Here is a 22,537-nt window from a genome sequence, read left to right on the forward strand (position 1 = left end):
AGTGATTTTCAATGAAAAGATATTTATTTATTAAAACAGAAATCACTGAGGTGCACAGTGTTATTACAGGATATTATGATAACAGTGAATTTCAGTTTAAATACAATATACTATTGACATTTCATTTTGAACAATAGAAAAGATGTTTGATATAAATTCACTTTAATTCCATCACAAATCTGCAAATGTAATGAGAAAGCTAGTAATATTCACTTCCACCTAAGTTTAGCATTATAGCAGTAGTTATTTTTGCAATAGGAGTTTGTTTACTTACGTTAATTAAATTTAGATAAGATTTTGTAAAAAAATGCAATGTAATACTCATGTAAACATTTTAAAACCTTCTAAGCATATTCAAAATTATCAGAAATTTCATCAAATGTGAATGAAGTAAATTAGAAATGCACTCATGATTTTGTTTGATTGTTTTGGGTGGCAAATCGCTTACCGATTTCTTTTTCTTCGAAGAGTTTTTCTACCAAATTACTGGAACAGCTATATTTAATAAATGGACACAAACTGAAGGAATTCTTCAAAATGATCGGAGCATATCATTGACTTCGAAGGCTTGAAAAAATCTATACCAAAGCTATCAACCCAAGTCAGGTTTGTTGAAAGGAAAATAAAAAAACATTTTATCATGACAGTCACTCTTGTATTTCGCATTAAAGCATGCATCCATCAGCACACCAGTATTTCCTCTGTTAACAAAAAATAAATAAAATAAAAATTATAACTTCAAATGTAAACAAAAAATCCGCTTCATACTTGGCGGAGAACGTTAATGGCAGACTGATCGACGAGAGCGGCGCGGATGAAACTTAAATGCCATGCGCAAGAGGTACATGACATGTGATTTTTACGTCACATGAATTGACCCCATTGTCAAATTTAAAAGTTGGCCTTCCTCCTCATTATCCGGAGGAAGTAATATTGTAGGAGGAGGTAATATGATTTGATTATTGATATGAAAATTCCAAAAATTATCCTGAGGAGGTAATACTGCTGCTGGAGAGTCATGAGAAGGAGACAATACTGCTGCTGGAGAGTCGTGAGAAGGAGGCAATACTGCTGCTGGAGAGTCGTGAGAAGGAGGTAATACTGCTGCTGGAGAGTCTTGGAACAAGTCCCTCCCAAATATCTCCAAGAAATTGTTTATCTCCTCTCGTTCTAAACTAAAGTCAATTTCTGGCACAGGTGAAGGTTCCACAAAGGTCTGGGGCAGAGGTGAAGGCTCCACAAAGGTCTCGGGCAGAGGTGAAGGCTCCACAAAGGTTTCGGGCAGAGGTGAAGGCTCCACAAAGGTCTCGGGCACAGGTGAAGGCTCCACAAAGGTTTGATGCACAGGTGAAGGCTCGACAAAGGTTTGATGCACAGGTGAGGGCTCCACAAAGGTGGTTTTGAGTTTTTTTGTAGGCGGTTCACACTCGTGGGCAGGTGTTGGAGGTGGTAGATTATACACTTGGAGTGTAAACTCCTTGTGTGTTTTAAAATTCTGCTAATGTTTCACCAGATCCCACTCCATAATGTCAACAGCAAACAAAGTTTTTTGTACCGTTAGGATGAGGTACATTGTTCCAGGAGGCACAACTTATGTAGAATTTGGTTTGAGCACATACCTGTCGTACAGAAACTGGTCAATTTCACAGAAACTTCTCCGTGTTATGCAGGGTTTTGCCTTGCACCAAAGGCTCTTGGCAGGCAAATGGTAAATCATGATGGGCGCATAAGACGTCTGGTATACGTGGCCTTCCGCCTGTGCCACATTTCTTAACCCAAACGAGAAATGTTGTTTTACCAGCATCATATTGTCCATTTTGAACCCCAGGCGTTGATCCGAAGTCTTTTTTGCGTTGATGGGGTTCCTCTTTAGCTTCATTGATGTTTTTTTCCAGCTCACTTTCCGGGGCTCAAAAAAGTTCACTTTTTTGGACTCTAGCACGGCTCACTTGAAATTGTCGACGTACAGTCCTTTCTTCGTCCAGTCTGGTATCGGATGTTGAAATATCCTCAGAGTGCTCAGATCCATATATGATATGAACGCCTCCACTCTATCTTGCACCATGAGGCTCTCGAAGGGTTCCCATTTTCCAGGATGGGCTACGGACACCAAGACTGACGATTTTGTTGCGGGAAACACGTCCATGCTGACTGCTAAGCTGCTGAATGGTACCGGCAGCTTGGCATGCATCCCTTTTTATACTCAACCTACCAGGAAGTTATAACCGGTTTCCTACCCAGTACATGGTATCACAGTTGCCAAGGACAAACCAAACACGTTTTGGAAGATTTTGGCATTTCACGATTAAATCTCCAGGTTCAGGAAATGTTCCAAATTTGCAAAATTGTATCAATGGAGGAGACTCGTGGGTGGTAGAGGGTCCAACATCAGACTCGGGGATGGTAGTGGGTGCAGCATCAGACTCGGGGGTAGTAGAGGGTCCAGCATCGGACTCGGGGGTGGTAGTAGAGGGTCCAGCATCAGAGTTCCTCTTTGAATCTTGTCGAGTTTCTGTTGACAATCTTTTTTGTGGTAAGAGACTCTTTTGTACCTCTAATCGGTACAATTGCAAATCTGTTATAAAATGTTTAATACAGTCAGTGACAATGATGGCATTTTAACCTGGTTCTTCCACACATATAAGCAGGGGTGATTTTCCAACAGTCGTCACAAATTTCCTCATGCCATATTTATAAGCAAAACCATCAAATAGACATTTTACAAATAATTGAGCCATTTCCGGGTTTTCTGCAGCGATCAAATTTTGAGCCAATTGAAGGTTGACGACGTGGGTGTTGAGGGTCTGAGGTGGGATGGTGAAGCCTTTCAAAGGCAATATTTCATGTGCTTGAACTGCTAGGAATTTAAATTGATTTTTGTAACTGCATGGTTTTTTCTTCTTCAACAGCTGTGCAATGTCTAAAAGTCGAAACATCATCTGCCCACTTTCGCTAATGAGTACGGCCACCGGATGAAGATAGGGAGTGAAAGCGATTTGAAACCACATAATGATATAGTTTTGAAACACTGCAATATTAGGGTGAAGTTATTTTCACTCAAAAAAAAATGTTGTTTAGCTTTGTTATAATTACTTTTACATTATTAACATTAGTTTACAGTTTTACATAGAATTACTTTTACATTAGATTACAGTTTATTTCTTATTTTTTTACATTTTCCAAAGCTGGTTTATTCAATATTCCAAAATTAACATTACATTGCAGTTTCCCCCCCCAAAGCTGCTCTATTCAAATTTTCCCAAAGCTGGTCTATTGCCAAAATTAACTTTAGATTACAATTTCTGATAAAGTCTCTCTTCAAGGTTGGCACACTCTTGAACCCAAAAAAAAAATGGGAGAGAGCCGATACGACTCGCATCGTATCGACTCTCTCCCATTTTTTTGGAGGCATTCAGAGGACATTCATAAGCGATTCCAAGCATACCCGCAGAGGTTCTTTCGGCACAGTGGACAAGAAATGTTTTCTTTCATCCACATTTCTAGACATTCTCCATGAAAGTTGTGCACGCATGAAGTTGTTATTTTCCTATGCAGAGGCTCTGTGCATATCGGGCAATCTCCCAAACAACTTTCTGGCCCTGGGGAAGAGTAGATGGACTCTATGGTTAGTTCCCCTAATCTGGTCCATTTGTCCATTTCGCTCATATGTTTATCGTAATTGCAATAGAGTGTCATGGCAAATTCCATCAGACGGGGGATCCCTTCCGTCTTCCACAAAAACCATAGCAGTCCATCCTCTTTCCGTGCAAAAGATTTCAATTCCTTGCTGATGATAGATACCAACTTCAGATCAATAGTTGGTACCATCTCTTTTACAAGATTCACCATCTCTTCCATGTGGGCCTCACCCACATGAACCTCTGCTGGCTCCGGCAACTGCTCCAACACTGCTCGCAGCAATTGTGTATACAAAGACAGGGACATTTTGCAAGAAATGAAGTGAGACAGTCGCACGAGCTTTTATATATACTGTGAGTAGGCGCATGCTCAGTGATCCCTTTTGAATAATATCTGCACTCATTTTTTATCTGCACAAAGTCCAAAGCTAGTTTATTGTCCAAGGCTGGTTCAGTGAGGAATGGGATCCATTTTTATTCTAAAAAAATTCTCGATGCCTCGTACTACCGCCAGCCAACGATGACATTTCTTCTTGCAATATATGCACTTTTCAATTTTATTTCGGCTGTTTAAAATAAAAGTTTGATGTTTTAGTTTTAAACGGCCAAAGAATTTTTTGTAATAACGTTTGGTTTTCAAGTCTGCAAAGAAGAGATGCGTACCAATTGTCTGTGCCAATGCCTTTCTCAAACGCTTAGGGTGCAGTTTATCGGACGAATGGGAGACGTGTCCGTTTGTCAATGTGAATCCCTTTTCATCAATGCATAGAACCATCATGGTCATTTGATGCTTATACTCTTGAGTATGAGCCGGCTTCAGCACTTGGTTGGTCTTAGCAGATGGCTCCGGAATAGGAGAGAGAGGAGGTGGAACGACGAGCATGGGTAAATCCAACAGCATGGTTGATTGCAATGTTAAGCACTTGAAGCAAGTAGTGCTGTGAAAGTGTCTTCAGAAATATATATACATGAAAAGACAACACACAACAACTTAAAATTTTTTTTTTACTTTCTTCTTTACACACTAACGTTAAACAAAAATTTTCTTGCCCCGCTGAAGGTACATACTTTAACTGTTTAACATGGCATGTTTAACAAAGAGTCAAAGAGTCATGAATATCATGGATCACGGTGCCATTCGTGAAGGTCTTCAATGATGCGGAATGCATTCTATCGGAATTTTTCTAATGAAATTCAGTCCACAAACAGCCACCCATCTCACACAATTCCTTTTACAGGTGGGGCAATCACCAGCATCATTATTCAATACAATGACTGATATGTCATTGGTTTTGTGTAGCAGTCTCCAACGAACCTGGGTGGCCGTATCCGTCACGTACAAAGTAGTTATCTTCATATCGGTCACATGTTGTAATAGCTTCCTCTCAAAGTCTGGATCATTTTCTACGACATAGGAAGTGATACCATTCGTCAGACAATAGGCATAGTTTCAGAAGCACAATACTCCCATACCATGTCGGTGATTGTATTGTTGAATCGATCTCCAAGGAGAAATACGAGTCATTCCTCGTCGACGTCGGCACTGGAAAAATGGTCTTTCTCGCATGGGCACGGCATTAGGGACCGTAGTGGACAGCGGCACAGCATTAGGAGATGACATGACCTCAGTGGAAGACGGCACAACATCAGGGGATGGCATGGTAACATCGTCCAATTCTCCATCGGAAAGGGTAACAGCCAGAATGAGTTCGTCAGACATGGTTGATAATAGAGCAGTTAGAACACACTACCAATTTACAGCTGACAGAAAATATTTTCTTGAAACTATTTCAGAGAACGCAGAACAAACTTAAAAAAAAAAAAAACACGTTTTTTTTTTTTTTTTTTCTTTTTACTTTGTTCTGTGTTCTCTGAAATAGTTTCAAGAAAATATTTTTTCCTATTCATGTCGAATCCAATAATGGTTATATGAAACAAATGAAATCGCTATAGGTGGAAATATTTCCATTCTTGGTCCTCTCAAGAGAATCATTTTCTATATTTATTCCTCGCATCCAATAATGGTTATATGAAACAAATGAAATCGCTATAGGTGAACATTCTTGGTCGTCTCAAGAGAATACTTTTTGTTGTTTTAACTGGTTCTGTCACGTGACCGGACAGTATAAATATCGCTCCAGTCGAAGCGAGAGCTCACTTTGCCTCGTGTACCCTACTGCTACTGATGGCTCTCGAGTATTTGGAAACTGTGCGATACGTTGCACATGTACACATGTTCCGTTTCAACAATGGAATATATCTCCCGGTGGAGATTGGCATCGCTGAAGTGCTTGCAGACGGACAAATGGAGAGCCAGCGCCTGACCCTGCTCCTGACCATTAATCACTCCAATGATTATATGACGATGAAAGACCGGAGAGTCAACCGAGTAGCGAGTGAAAATAGCTCCACGCTGCAGGTTGATTTCCAGGGAGACATGAGACTGGAGGAGGCGCATCGACGGGCCCGGCAATTTGTAGGCCAGGAACTGGTGGCTGTGAAGGGAGAGGAGGCCAAGAAATATTTTAAGTGTATTGGCCTCCCAAGAGTAGTAGACATAAAGACGCAGATTGCAGGAGACTGCCCTCGAGTGAGAGAGCTGAAGTCCACCACTCGTGAGAACCACTTTGCACATTTGATACTCGGGCGGCGCAGCAGAGTCATCGCAGTGGGATACGCTGGATTTTTGGAAGAGAGACGAAAAGAGGAAAGAAAATTAGCCTGCGACGACTGGATTAAAGACCCTGGGGAGTACATCCCCCCACCTGTGCCGGCATCAACTCCTCCACCCGTGCTGGTATTTGTACTTAAAATTTAGACTTAATAAATATTATTTGATTTGAAAACCCATGTGTCGTTATTTATTCCAAAAAAATGGGAGAGAGTCGATACGATGCGAGTCGTATCGGCTCTCTCCCATTTTTTTGGATTGAAGAGTGTGCCAACCTTGAAGAGAGACTTGATCAGAAATTGGAATAATCCTCATTTTTTTAGGTCTTTATTCGAAAATATTTTCATTCTTGGTCTCAAGAGAATAATTTTTGTCTTTCATTTAAAGACATTGTTTTCTATATTTTAAAAAAAACTAGGTCTCCAAATTTTTTGATATGATGTTATCTTTCTATATTTTTTATAAAAAAAACTAGGTCAAGGTCATTTAAACATTTAAACGGTTTTTTTTATATTTCAAAAGATTTGGATACTATTTCCAAATCTTTTGCTATGTAAAAAAACCTTTTCATTCTCCGATTTAAATACATTCTTTTTATATTTTAAAAAAACTAGGTCAAGGTCATTTAAATATTTAAACGGTTTTTTTTAGATTTCAAAAGATTTGGATACTACTTCCAAATCTTTTGCTATCTAAAAAAACCTTTTCATTCTCCCCAAAAATACTCAAAGATCCACCAAACATAAAACGCATTTCTCCCCCAAAAACGCATTTCCCCAAAACATATCAAAGACCCAACAAAAGATATAAAAATGTTTCACCCCAAAAAGATATAAAAATTTTTATGTCCCCCCAAAATAGATAAAAATGTTTCACCTCCAAAAGACATACAAATGTTTCACCCCCTAAAAGATATAAAAATGTTTCACCCCCAAAAGATATAAAAATTTTTATGTCCCCCCAAAATATATAAAAATGTTTCACCCCCAAAAGTCATAAAAATATTTCACCCCAAAAAGGCATAAAGATGTTTCACCCTCAAAACACATAAACGCATTTCCCCCCAAAAGACATAAAACGCATTTCCCCCAAAAAGACATAAAACGCATTTCCCCCAAAAATACTCAAAGACCCCCAAAAGACATAAAAATATTTCACCCCCAAAAGGCATAAAGATGTTTCACCCCCAAGAGACATAAAACGCATTTCCCCCCAAAATACTCAAAGACCCCCAAAAGACATACAAATGTTTCACCCCCAAAAGACATAAAGATGTTTCACCCCCGAAAGACATAAACGCATTTTCCCTCCAAAATACTCAAAGACCCCCAAAAGACATAAAAATATTTCACCCCCCAAAAGGCATAAAGATGTTTCACCCCCAAAAGACATAAATGCATTTTCCCCCAAAAATACTCAAAAATATTTCACTCCCAAAAGACATAAAGATGTTTCCCCCAAACATATCAAAGACTTAAAAATATTTCACCCCCCAAAAAGCCAAGTAAATATCACATACATTACAAAATAACCATTTCAATCTACATAAATTTGATTAACAATATAAATAAAATTTTATTTTTATGTTACTATGCCCACCCTCCCTCCACGCATAGTAACATTACCTTTTTTATTTATAACCATGAATAACCTTTTTTTCATTTATAACCATGAATAACCTGATTAACAATATAAATAAAATTTTATTTCATGTTACTATGCCCACCCTCCCTCCACGCATAGTAACATTACCTTTTTTTTAATTTTATAACCATGAATAACCTTTTTTTCATTTATAACCATGAATAACCTTTTTTTGCATGCATAACCTTTTACCTTTTATACCCATGAATAACCTTTTCTTCATTTATAACCTTTTATGTTACTATGCCCACCCTCCTTGCATAGTAACATTACCTTTTTTACTCCAAAACACTTTAACCTTTTTTACTCCAAAACACTTTGACCTTTTTTTACTCCAAAACACTTTTACCTCCATGTCCAAAACATATTAATCTAACTGGCTTAGTTGCATTTAATTTGCTTAGTTGAATTTGATTCTTTTTTTTAGTAATTACATTTTTGTTTAACATTTAGAATTGCTTTGGGACATGCGAAAGTAAACAATCTTCAACCTAAATTTACAACTACATATATATTTATTTATATGACAGTTATATTGAAACAACAATTTGATATTTTTATTTATACACATTCATAATTATCTAATTGGATATTCTTTCATGTTTATTAAAATAAATTTCCCTTAGACCTTTGATTAGAACATGCAAAGCGGACATGCAAAGCAGCCATGCATCTTAAATCTAAACTTACAACTAGATATTTAAACGGATATAAAAAAAATATTTAATGTCATGTCATTAAAATTAACTTAAACTAATATAAAAAATATTTAAAATGAGATTATCTAAACTTACAACTAGATATTTAAACTGATATTATTTTCTTAAAAATTGTTTAAACTAACAACTAGATATTGAAGCTGATAAATGAGATCATATTTAAAATTACAACTAGATATTTAAAATTACAACTAGATATTTAAACTTACAACTAGATATAAAAAATATTTAAAATGAGAGCAATTCAATTTAATTTGCTTAAACTCATTTAAAACTAAAATATGATCTTGCTCCACTAAATATAAAAAAATATTTAAAAGGATGACAGGAAATATATCCCAAATGATTTGCTTAAATTTATCACTTGATGAAGAGAAAATTTAAACTTAATTTCATTCATTTAAATTTATCACTTGATGAAGGGAAAATTTAAAGTTAATTTCATTTATTTAAATTTATCACCTGATGAAGGGAAAATTTAAAGTTACTTTCATTAAGGGCAGAATTTTATTTTCAGAAACCTGTGAATCCACTGGGGTTTCCTCCATGGATGATCGTAATCATACATTCACCGAACCGAGGCCCGATGGGAGGTAAGGCCAATGTGGATTCGACTGCATACACAGTCAATCATCTATAGAGAGAGCGGTTGCTGAGCTATCATATCAGCCGGACAACGTCATCTACTATAGGAACCTCAGTCATATAATACTGAGGGGGTCTCGTCAATAAAATTCTGTAAACAGCAGGTTCTTTTTTTTTCAGAAACCTGTGAATCCACTATGGTTCCCTCCATGGATGATCGTAATCATACATTCACCGAACCGAGGCTCGATGGGAGGTAAGGCCAATTGTGGATTCGACTGCATACACAGTCAATCATCTATAGAGAGAGCGGTTGCTGAGCTATCATATCAGCCGGACAACGTCATCTACTATAGGAACCTCAGTCATATAATACTGAGGGGGTCTCGTCAATAAAAAGAAAATGCTGCTGGGAAATGACAAAAGTCTACTCTAACTAGCGGGGAAAGCTCATTGAGCCAAAATCCCGTCAGTGCATAGCAGGTACCTAGTTTTTATTCTCTCTCGAAAATATTTTTCAATACTCTCACTGACGCACAGACACTAATTTTTTTTTTTTTAAAGTAGTAGTAGTGTTGACAAGAAACACACAAAGAGTTTTCGGAAACCAACTTTGTTTATTCATACACATCATTCTATTTCAATTACATTGTTCTGTGTCGACGCCTCTTCTCTCCAAATTTATGATTCAACAGTCTCTTTACCTTGACTTTTTCCTTTTCCAATTGCTTCTTTCGAGCTTCCATCATATCTATTTCCACCTGAAGGTAGTTTCTTCTATGACGGAGCACCCTCTTTTCCCAAATTCGGGTCTGTTTCCATTCTCGGGGGTAGGAAGGCATCTCATAAAAATGGGCCAGAAGGAAGAGTCTCCATCAATCGGTGGCGTGTTCGATCGTGTATTCATGCTCTCCAAAGCAGAACGGGCATCGATTCTCCACACCGTGCACCTGATGAACGTGGTGCAGGTAGAAATCCTTAAAAAACATGAGTTGCTGGCACCGGGAACACATCACGGGCGTCCAATCGTATTGAGTGTTGTACGAATCCATGTCTTCCAGCAAAGTGAAGAGTACAGCGACTCGGGCCGGCCTTTTATACTCTCCCGAAACTATTTTCTAAACCGGTTCCAAGCATGAAAATATTTTCATGATATAGCGTGATGAAGGTCATTGTCCAAGAATGAAAAATATTTTCATGAATCGCGTCCTCATATAGCGTGAAGATTATCGTAACGATTATTTCATTAATTACGTCCAAGAATAAAAATATTTTTATTAATTACGATTTCACATAACCATTATTGGATTCTTTTTGCTCTGAAAATTTTTCTTTACCTAAAATTTTTCTGTTGACTCTTGCTACACATCACACGTAAATTTTGTACCCGTGCAAATAATGACATTTTCCTGCAGAGATTCTTCATTTACCTTTTCATCTTCCACAGAATTCATAGCGATGCGACATTCACACTGAAATGGCCGACTGGTATTCAGCATGATTAAATCTTCACATGCAATTTTGGACAAGGGACAATAATCCCAATGAATTCTTCGGTTCAAGACGTTATTGATCAACGTTTTCTCACGTAAAAAGTAACGCTTGGGATGTAAAAGATGAAACTTGCAACTGCAATCTTTCTTGTCTGGATAAACACAGCAGGATAAATGCCATCCGCAGTCAGATATCAAACAGGGGTTGACTCCACAACCCAATTGGGTGGATCTTATAGCAAACTCCAATACTTTTGAAAGGGTGTTTAACCGATACCACAACTGGTACTTGTCAGCCTGGGACATGCCACGAATGGCATCGTGAATAGTCTTGTCAGCATTATCCAGGAAATTCTCGACATTCATGACTCTTTGTGTCTTTGTTAAACATGCCATGTTAAACAGTAAAAGTATGTACCCTCAGCGGGGCAAGAAAATTTTTGTTCAACGTTAGTGTAAAGAAGAAGAAGAAGAAGAAAGTAAAAAAAAAAAAAATAATAAAAAAAAAACGTTTTTTTTAACTCTTTTCTTCTTCTTCTTCTTCTTTACACTAACATGAAACAAAATTTTTCTTGCCCCGCTGAGGATACATACTTTTAATGTTTAACATTATGGACGATTTATTACAATTACTTGAACCTTTGCCTAAACCTGAGCCAAGTATAACCATTGATACTATTGACAACTGGTTGCAGTGCGTAAGTTTTGTAGATAATCCCTCGCATCCTCTCCAAGACTGGAATCGGAATATTACCTTTTTCCAGCAGAAAAAACGCCGACAAAAGAAATGGAAACATGGTAGTTTATTTTCTCAGGCTTTGGCTGCTCGGGCCAAGCCGCCAGAATTCTTTTCACAAGCCAATCTCTTCCATCACCAACTCATTTCCGATTATCTATCTCGTCAAGCTGAAAATTATCGGGTACTCCACGCATTAAGCAACATCAATCCAATTTAGAATTTCATCAGAAATCCGTCACGCACATTCTTTTCACATTCCATATTGCCACTGGGAGTCAGATCAGAAGTGGAGGCATCAGAAAGATTTGTTCTCAATTTCTCACATTCATTTTGCAATTCCTCGTAAGCCTCTTTCAAGTCCAAGTTTTCCTTTTTGCATTCCAAGTATGCAATCTTAGACTTTAAACACTTTATCCTATGTTCCATTTCCAGTTCTTGCTGTAAATCGCTATCGACGTATCGGTTCTTTTGCAAAAACTGTTCCTTGCAATAGATGGCATGGATGGTGTTGTACGATCTCTTTCCCATACAATAAGGGCATCGTTGGATATGTAATCCGTGCACTCGATAAACGTGATGCGTATAAAAGTCTTTAAACCACATGAGTTTGTCACAAGTTGGACACGTTACGGGCAAGTAATCGTCAGACAAAGAGATCGACATGATGAGTAACAGTATGTGCTGTAGAACGTTCACTAATAGTTTGTAAAAGGAAAACTGAAAAGACAAATACAAGTAAAGTTAAGAAGAGAAAGAGAAGAGTAAAAAAAAAAAAAAAAAAAAAAAAATTTTTTTCTTTTTTTTTTTACTTTCTTCTTCTTCTTCCTTACACTAACGTTAAACAAAAATTTTCTTGCCGCGCTGAAGGAGAGCATGAATACACGATCGAACACGCCACCGATTGTTGGAGACTCTTCCTTCTGGAACATTTTTATGAGATGCCTTCCTACCCCCGAGAATGGAAACAGACCCGAATTTGGGAAAAGAGGGTGCTCCGTCATAGAAGAAACTACCTTCAGGTGGAAATAGATATGATGGAAGCTCGAAAGAAGCAATTGGAAAAGGAAAAAGTCAAGGTAAAGAGACTGTTGAATCATAAATTTGGAGAGAAGAGGCGTCGACACAGAACAATGTAATTGAAATAGAATGATGTGTATGAATAAACAAAGTTGGTTTCCGAAAACTCTTTGTGTGTTTCTTGTCAACACTACTACTACTTTAAAAAAAAAAATTAGTGTCTGTGCGTCAGTGAGAGTATTGAAAAATATTTTCGAGAGAGAATAAAAACTAGGTACCTGCTATGCACTGACGGGATTTTGGCTCAATGAGCTTTCCCCGCTAGTTAGAGTAGACTTTTGTCATTTCCCAGCAGCATTTTCTTTTTATTGACGAGACCCCCTCAGTATTATATGACTGAGGTTCCTATAGTAGATGACGTTGTCCGGCTGATATGATAGCTCAGCAACCGCTCTCTCTATAGATGATTGACTGTGTATGCAGTCGAATCCACATTGGCCTTACCTCCCATCGGGCCTCGGTTCGGTGAATGTATGATTACGATCATCCATGGAGGAAACCCCAGTGGATTCACAGGTTTCTGAAAATAAAATTCTGCCCTTAATGAAAGTAACTTTAAATTTTCCCTTCATCAGGTGATAAATTTAAATAAATGAAATTAACTTTAAATTTTCCCTTCATCAAGTGATAAATTTAAATGAATAAAATTAACTTTAAATTTTCTCTTCATCAAGTGATAAATTTAAGCAAATCATTTGGGATATATTTCCTCTCATCCTTTTAAATATTTTTTTATATTTAGTGGAGCAAGATCATATTTTAGTATTAAATGAGTTTAAGCAAATTAAATTGAATTGCTCTCATTTTAAATATTTTTTATATCTAGTTGTAAGTTTAAATATCTAGTTGTAATTTTAAATATGATCTCATTTATCAGCTTCAATATCTAGTTGTTAGTTTAAACAATTTTTAAGAAAATAATATCAGTTTAAATATCTAGTTGTAAGTTTAGATAATCTCATTTTAAATATTTTTTATATTAGTTTAAGTTAATTTTAATGACATGTCATTAAATATTTTTTTTATATCCGTTTAAATATCTAGTTGTAAGTTTAGATTTAAGATGCATGGCTGCTTTGCATGTCCGCTTTGCATGTTCTAATCAAAGGTCTAAGGGAAATTTATTTTAATAAACATGAAAGAATATCCAATTAGATAATTATGAATGTGTATAAATAAAAATATCAAATTGTTGTTTCAATATAACTGTCATATAAATAAATATATATGTAGTTGTAAATTTAGGTTGAAGATTGTTTACTTTCGCATGTCCCAAAGCAATTCTAAATGTTAAACAAAAATGTAATTACTAAAAAAAAGAATCAAATTCAACTAAGCAAATTAAATGCAACTAAGCCAATTAGATTAATATGTTTTGGACATGAAGGTAAAAGTGTTTTGGAGTAAAAAAAGGTCAAAGTGTTTTGGAGTAAAAAAGGTTAAAGTGTTTTGGAGTAAAAAAGGTAATGTTACTATGCAAGGAGGGTGGGCATAGTAACATAAAAGGTTATAAATGAAGAAAAGGTTATTCATGGGTATAAAAGGTAAAAGGTTATGCATGCAAAAAAAGGTTATTCATAGTTATAAATGAAAAAAAGGTTATTCATGGGTATAAAATTAAAAAAAAGGTAATGTTACTATGCGTGGAGGGAGGGTGAGAATAGTAACATGAAATAAAATTTTATTTATATTGTTAATCAGGTTATTCATGGTTATAAATGAAAAAAAGGTTATTCATGGTTATAAATGAAAAAAAGGTTATTCATGGTTATAAATAAAAAAGGTAATGTTACTATGCGTGGAGGGAGGGTGGGCATAGTAACATAAAAATAAAATTTTATTTATATTGTTAATCAAATTTATGTAGATTGAAATGGTTATTTTGTAATGTATGTGATATTTACTTGGCTTTTTGGGGGGTGAAATATTTTTAAGTCTTTGATATGTTTGGGGGAAACATCTTTATGTCTTTTGGGAGTGAAATATTTTTGAGTATTTTTGGGGGAAAATGCATTTATGTCTTTTGGGGGTGAAACATCTTTATGCCTTTTGGGGGGTGAAATATTTTTATGTCTTTTGGGGGTCTTTGAGTATTTTGGAGGGAAAATGCGTTTATGTCTTTCGGGGGTGAAACATCTTTATGTCTTTTGGGGGTGAAACATTTGTATGTCTTTTGGGGGTCTTTGAGTATTTTGGGGGGAAATGCGTTTTATGTCTCTTGGGGGTGAAACATCTTTATGCCTTTTGGGGGTGAAATATTTTTATGTCTTTTGGGGGTCTTTGAGTATTTTTGGGGGAAATGCGTTTTATGTCTTTTTGGGGGAAATGCGTTTTATGTCTTTTGGGGGGAAATGCGTTTATGTGTTTTGGGGGTGAAACATCTTTATGCCTTTTTGGGGTGAAATATTTTTATGACTTTTGGGGGTGAAACATTTTTATATATTTTGGGGGGACATAAAAATTTTTATATCTTTTGGGGGTGAAACATTTTTATATCTTTTAGGGGGTGAAACATTTGTATGTCTTTTGGAGGTGAAACATTTTTATCTATTTTGGGGGGACATAAAAATTTTTATATCTTTTTGGGGTGAAACATTTTTATATCTTTTGTTGGGTCTTTGATATGTTTTGGGGAAATGCGTTTTTGGGGGAGAAATGCGTTTTATGTTTGGTGGATCTTTGAGTATTTTTGGGGAGAATGAAAAGGTTTTTTTAGATAGCAAAAGATTTGGAAGTAGTATCCAAATCTTTTGAAATCTAAAAAAACCGTTTAAATATTTAAATGACCTTGACCTAGTTTTTTTAAAATATAAAAAGAATGTATTTAAATTGGAGAATGAAAAGGTTTTTTTACATAGCAAAAGATTTGGAAATAGTATCCAAATCTTTTGAAATATAAAAAAACCGTTTAAATGTTTAAATGACCTTGACCTAGTTTTTTTTATAAAAAATATAGAAAGATAACATCATATCAAAAAATTTGGAGACCTAGTTTTTTTTAAAATATAGAAAACAATGTCTTTAAATGAAAGACAAAAATTATTCTCTTGAGACCAAGAATGAAAATATTTTCGAATAAAGACCTAAAAAAATGAGGATTATTCCAATTTCTGATCAAGTCTCTCTTCAAGGTTGGCACACTCTTCAATCCAAAAAATGGGAGAGAGCCGATACGACTCGCATCGTATCGACTCTCTCCCATTTTTTTGGAATAAATAACGACACATGGGTTTTCAAATCAAATAATATTTATTAAGTCTAAATTTTAAGTACAAATACCAGCACGGGTGGAGGAGTGGATGCCGGCACAGGTGGGGGGATGTACTCCCCCGGGTCTTTAATCCAGTCGTCGCAGGCTAATTTTCTTTCCTCTTTTCGTCTCTCTTCCAAAAATCCAGCGTATCCCACTGCGATGACTCTGCTGCGCCGCCCGAGTATCAAATGTGCAAAGTGGTTCTCACGAGTGGTGGACTTCAGCTCTCTCACTCGAGGGCAGTCTCCTGCAATCTGCGTCTTTATGTCTACTACTCTTGGGAGGCCAATACACTTAAAATATTTCTTGGCCTCCTCTCCCTTCACAGCCACCAGTTCCTGGCCTACAAATTGCCGGGCCCGTCGATGCGCCTCCTCCAGTCTCATGTCTCCCTGGAAATCAACCTGCAGCGTGGAGCTATTTTCACTCGCTACTCGGTTGACTCTCCGGTCTTTCATCGTCATATAATCATTGGAGTGATTAATGGTCAGGAGCAGGGTCTGGCACTGGCTCTCCATTTGTCCGTCTGCAAGCACTTCAGCGATGCCAATTTCCACCGGGAGATATATTCCATTGTTGAAACGGAACATGTGTACATGTGCAACGTATCGCACAGTTTCCAAATACTCGAGAGCCATCAGTAGCAGTAGGGTACACGAGGCAAAGTGAGCTCTCGCTTCGACTGGAGCGATATTTATACTGTCCGGTCACGTGACAGAACCAGTTAAAACAACAAAAAGTATTCTCTTGAGACGACCAAGAATGTTCACCTATAGCGATTTCATTTGTTTCATATAACCATTATTGGATGCGAGGAATAAATATAGAAAATGATTCTCTTGAGAGGACCAAGAATGGAAATATTTCCACCTATAGCGATTTCATTTGTTTCATATAACCATTATTGGATTCGACATGAATAGGAAAAAATATTTTCTTGAAACTATTTCAGAGAACACAGAACAAAGTAAAAAAAAAAAAAAAAAAAAAAAAAACGTGTTTTTTTTTTTTTTTAAGTTTGTTCTGCGTTCTCTGAAATAGTTTCAAGAAAATATTTTCTGTCAGCTGTAAATTGGTAGTGTGTTCTAACTGCTCTATTATCAACCATGTCTGACGAACTCATTCTGACTGTTACCCTTTCCGATGGAGAATTGGACGATGTTACCATGCCATCCCCTGATGTTGTGCCGTCTTCCACTGAGGTCATGTCATCTCCTAATGCTGTGCCGCTGTCCACTACGGTCCCTAATGCCGTGCCCATGCGAGAAAGACCATTTTTCCAGTGCCGACGTCGACGAGGAATGACTCGTATTTCTCCTTGGAGATCGATTCAACAATACAATCACCGACATGGTATGGGAGTATTGTGCTTCTGAAACTATGCCTATTGTCTGACGAATGGTATCACTTCCTATGTCGTAGAAAATGATCCAGACTTTGAGAGGAAGCTATTACAACATGTGACCGATATGAAGATAACTACTTTGTACGTGACGGATACGGCCACCCAGGTTCGTTGGAGACTGCTACACAAAACCAATGACATATCAGTCATTGTATTGAATAATGATGCTGGTGATTGCCCCACCTGTAAAAGGAATTGTGTGAGATGGGTGGCTGTTTGTGGACTGAATTTCATTAGAAAAATTCCGATAGAATGCATTCCGCATCATTGAAGACCCTCACGAATGGCACCGTGATCCATGATATTCATGACTCTTTGACTCTTTGTTAAACATGCCATGTTAAACAGTTAAAGTATGTACCTTCAGCGGGGCAAGAAAATTTTTGTTTAACGTTAGTGTGTAAAGAAGAAAGTAAAAAAAAAATTTTAAGTTGTTGTGTGTTGTCTTTTCATGTATATATATTTCTGAAGACACTTTCACAGCACTACTTGCTTCAAGTGCTTAACATTGCAATCAACCATGCTGTTGGATTTACCCATGCTCGTCGTTCCACCTCCTCTCTCTCCTATTCCGGAGCCATCTGCTAAGACCAACCAAGTGCTGAAGCCGGCTCATACTCAAGAGTATAAGCATCAAATGACCATGATGGTTCTATGCATTGATGAAAAGGGATTCACATTGACAAACGGACACGTCTCCCATTCGTCCGATAAACTGCCCCCTAAGCGTTTGAGAAAGGCATTGGCACAGACAATTGGTACGCATCTCTTCTTTGCAGACTTGAAAACCAAACGTTATTACAAAAAATTCTTTGGCCGTTTAAAACTAAAACATCAAACTTTTATTTTAAACAGCCGAAATAAAATTGAAAAGTGCATATATTGCAAGAAGAAATGTCATCGTTGGCTGGCGGTAGTACGAGGCATCGAGAATTTTTTTAGAATAAAAATGGATCCCATTCCTCACTGAACCAGCCTTGGACAATAAACTAGCTTTGGACTTTGTGCAGATAAAAAATGAGTGCAGATATTATTCAAAAGGGATCACTGAGCATGCGCCTACTCACAGTATATATAAAAGCTCGTGCGACTGTCTCACTTCATTTCTTGCAAAATGTCCCTGTCTTTGTATACACAATTGCTGCGAGCAGTGTTGGAGCAGTTGTCGGAGCCAGCAGAGGTTCATGTGGGTGAGGCCCACATGGAAGAGATGGTGAATCTTGTAAAAGAGATGGTACCAACTATTGATCTGAAGTTGGTATCTATCATCAGCAAGGAATTGAAATCTTTTACACGGAAAGAGGATGGACTGCTATGGTTTTTGTGGAAGACGGAAGGGATCCCCCGTCTGATGGAATTTGCCATGACACTCTATTGCAATTACGATAAACATATGAGCGAAATGGACAAATGGACCAGATTAGGGGAACTAACCATAGAGTCCATCTACTCTTCCCCAGGGCCAGAAAGTTGTTTGGGAGATTGCCCGATATGCACAGAGCCTCTGCATAGGAAAATAACAACTTCATGCGGGCACAACTTTCATGGAGAATGTCTAGAAATGTGGATGAAAGAAAACATTTCTTGTCCACTGTGCCGAAAGAACCTCTGCGGGTATGCTTGGAATCGCTTATGAATGTCCTCTGAATGCCTCCAACAAAATGGGAGAGAGTCGATACGATGCGAGTCGTATCGGCTCTCTCCCATTTTTTTTTTGGGTTCAAGAGTGTGCCAACCTTGAAGAGAGACTTTATCAGAAATTGTAATCTAAAGTTAATTTTGGCAATAGACCAGCTTTGGGAAAATTTGAATAGAGCAGCTTTGTGGGGGGAAACTGCAATGTAATGTTAATTTTGGAATATTGAATAAACCAGCTTTGGAAAATGTAAAATATAAGAAATAAACTGTAATCTAATGTAAAAGTAATTCTATGTAAAACTGTAAACTAATGTTAATAATGTAAAAGTAATTATAACAAAGCTAAACAACATTTTTTTTTGAGTGAATATAACTTCACCCTAATATTGCAGTGTTTCAAAACTATATCATTATGTGGTTTCAAATCGCTTTCACTCCCTATCTTCATCCGGTGGCCGTACTCATTAGCGAAAGTGGGCAGATGATGTTTCGACTTTTAGACATTGCACAGCTGTTGAAGAAGAAAAACCCATGCAGTTACAAAAATCAATTTAAATTCCTAGCAGTTCAAGCACATGAAATATTGCCTTTGAAAGGCTTCACCATTCCTCCTCAGACCCTCAACACCCACGTCGTCAACCTTCAATTGGCTCAAAATTTGATCGCTGCAGAAAACCCGGAAATGGCTCAATTATTTGTAAAATGTCTATTTGATGGTTTTGCTTATAAATATGGCATGAGGAAATTTGTGACGACTGTTGGAAAATCACCCCTGCTTATATGTGTGGAAGAACCAGGTTAAAATGCCATCATTGTCACTGACTGTATTAAACATTTTATAACAGATTTGCAATTGTACCGATTAGAGGTACAAAAGAGTCTCTTACCACAAAAAAGATTGTCAACAGAAACTCGACAAGATTCAAAGAGGAACTCTGATGCTGGACCCTCTACTACCACCCCCGAGTCCGATGCTGGACCCTCTACTACCCCCGAGTCTGATGCTGCACCCACTACCATCCCCGAGTCTGATGTTGGACCCTCTACCACCCACGAGTCTCCTCCAATGATACAATTTTGCAAATTTGGAACATTTCCTGAACCTGGAGATTTAATCGTGAAATGCCATAATCCTCCAAAACGTGTTTGGTTTGTCCTTGGCAACTGTGATACCATGTACTGGGGAGGAAACCGGTTATAACTTCCTGGTAGGTTGAATATAAAAAGGGATGCACGCCAAGCAGCCGGTACCATTCAGCAGCTTAGCAGTCAGCATGGACGTGTTTCCCGCAACAAAATCGTCAGCCTTGGTGTCCGTAGCCCATCCTGGAAAATGGGAACCCTTCGAGAGCCTCATGGTGCAAGATTGAGTGGAGGCGTTCATATCATATATGGATCTGAGCACTCTGAGGATATTTCAACATCCAATACCAGACTGGACGAAGAAAGGACTGTACGTCGACAATTTCAAGTGAGCCATGCTAGAGTCCAAAAACGTGAACTTTTTTGAGCCCCGGAAAGTGAGCTGGAAAAAAACATCAATGAAGCTAAAGAGGAACCCTATCAACGCAAAAAAGACTTCGGATCAACTCCTGGGGTTCAAAATGGACAATATGATGCTGGTAAAACAACATTTCTCGTTTGGGTTAAGAAATGTGGCACAGGCGGAAGGCCACGTATACCAGACGTCTTATGCGCCCATCATGATTTACCATTTGCCTGCCAAGAGCCTTTGGTGCAAGGCAAAACCCTGCATAACACGGAGAAGTTTCTGTGAAATTGACCAGTTTCTGTACGACAGGTATGTGCTCAAACCAAATTCTACATAAGTCGTGCCTCCTGGAACAATGTACCTCATCCTAACGGTACAAAAAACTTTATTTGCTGTTGACATTATGGAGTGGGATCTGGTGAAACATTAGCAGAATTTTAAAACACACAAGGAGTTTACACTCCAAGTGTATAATCTACCACCTCCAACACCTGCCCACGAGTGTGAACCGCCTACAAAAAAACTCAAAACCACCTTTGTGGAGCCCTCACCTGTGCATCAAACCTTTGTCGAGCCTTCACCTGTGCATCAAACCTTTGTGCAGCCTTCACCTGTGCATCAAACCTTTGTGCAGCCTTCACCTGTGCATCAAACCTTTGTGCAGCCTTCACCTCTGCCCGAGACCTTTGTGGAGCCTTCACCTCTGCCCGTGACCTTTGTGGAGCCTTCACCTCTGCCCCAGACCTTTGTGGAGCCTTCACCTCTGCCCGAGACCTTTGTGGAGCCCTCACCTGTGCCAGAGACCTTTGTGGAGCCCTCGCCTGTGCCAGAGACCTTTGTGGAGCCTTCACCTGTGCCAGAAATTGACTTTAGTTTAGAACGAGAGGAGATAAACAATTTCTTGGAGATATTTGGGAGGGACTTGTTCCAAGACTCTCCAGCCGCAGTATTACCTCCTTCTCACGACTCTCCAGCAGCAGTATTGCCTCCTTCTCACGACTCTCCAGCAGCAGTATTGTCTCCTTCTCATGACTCTCCAGCAGCAGTATTACCTCCTCAGGATAATTTTTGGAATTTTCATATCAATAATCAAACCATATTACCTCCTCCTACAATATTACTTCCTCCGGATAATGAGGAGGAAGGCCAACTTTTAAATTTGACAATTAAAAAGAAAGATTTGTATTGTGTGCCAATAAAAACATGTATTTTTAATGAAAACAATTTTCCATTAAATTTAAAAAGACTTTGTCCCCTGTAAAAAAAACTTGTATTTTCATATGTTGCTTTATTTGTTTAATGTAAATAAAATTTATATATTTCTTTGAATGGCTTTGTTTTTTTTTTATTATTATTTCCACAAAAAATAACCCTAGGAACTCTTCTTCGGAAGGGTTCCTAGGGTTATTTTTTTTGGGTTCTCTAAATGACCAATCTTGGACAAGGGCAATTTGAAACATTTCATTTTAAATTATTTAAATGGTTAGTTTCTAATATATATAATTGCTTTATTTGTTTTAATGTAAATAAAATTTATTTATTTCTTTGAATGGCTTTCAAAAAAAATAACCCTAGGATATAATACCCTTCTTTTAAAAAGTCATCATTATTGGACAAGACACAATTTGAAACATTTCATTTAAAAAATGTAACTCATGTTTTTAAGAATATAATACCAAATAACTCTAGGAATTCTTATCATTATTGGACAAGGGCAATTTGAAACATTTCATTTAAAAAATGTAACTCAAGTTTAAGAATATAATACCATTCTTTTAAAAAGTCATCATTTTTTATTATAACTCATCTTTATTAAAAATAATGGCTTAGATCAACTCAAAATATTAAAAATAATGGCTTAACGTATTACAACTCATCTTTATTAAATAAATTATTTATTGTAACCCACACCATTCTTTCAAGTCATTTAAATTATTTATCAAACCACATCTTTATTAAATTATTTATTATAACTCAAAAATCGTCGTTTTCCATTTTTGAAAATTTTTTCATACTGTTACGGTGCTCATATATTTTTTCGAGCGACTGTATCATTGTCAGATGAACAGGCCCTACAGTTCACAGCAGAGGAAAATGCAAAAATTCTTTGGGATAAAAAAAAGTCCATATTTACGGGTCAAGCAGAACACCGCAAAATAGATGCCTGCAATGAATTGAAAAAT

At 37.3% G+C, this 22,537-nt stretch overlaps 1 protein-coding gene across 1 annotated transcript; it reads left to right on the forward strand.

The window, feature by feature from the left end:
- Positions 1-17,744: 17,744 nt before the first annotated feature.
- LOC129959294 (uncharacterized) lies at positions 17,745-18,860 on the forward strand. The gene is made up of 2 exons (XM_056072114.1): positions 17,745-17,982; positions 18,376-18,860. The coding sequence occupies exons 1-2, from the start codon at positions 17,745-17,747 to the stop codon at positions 18,858-18,860; spliced, it is 723 nt and encodes a 240-aa protein (XP_055928089.1).
- The last annotated feature ends 3,677 nt before the right edge of the window (positions 18,861-22,537 follow it).

The sequence above is a fragment of the Argiope bruennichi genome, chromosome X1 (genome assembly GCF_947563725.1).
Source record: "Argiope bruennichi chromosome X1, qqArgBrue1.1, whole genome shotgun sequence".
NCBI lineage: Eukaryota > Metazoa > Arthropoda > Arachnida > Araneae > Araneidae > Argiope > Argiope bruennichi.

Bases quoted from the DNA above. Each gene is read 5' to 3' on its own strand.
- LOC129959294 (XM_056072114.1), top strand. From the start codon at position 17,745: ATGCTGTTGGATTTACCCATGCTCGTCGTTCCACCTCCTCTCTCTCCT. The intron at 17,983-18,375 runs GTACGCATCTCT...TGCTGCGAGCAG, and splicing joins GGCATTGGCACAGACAATTG to TGTTGGAGCAGTTGTCGGAG.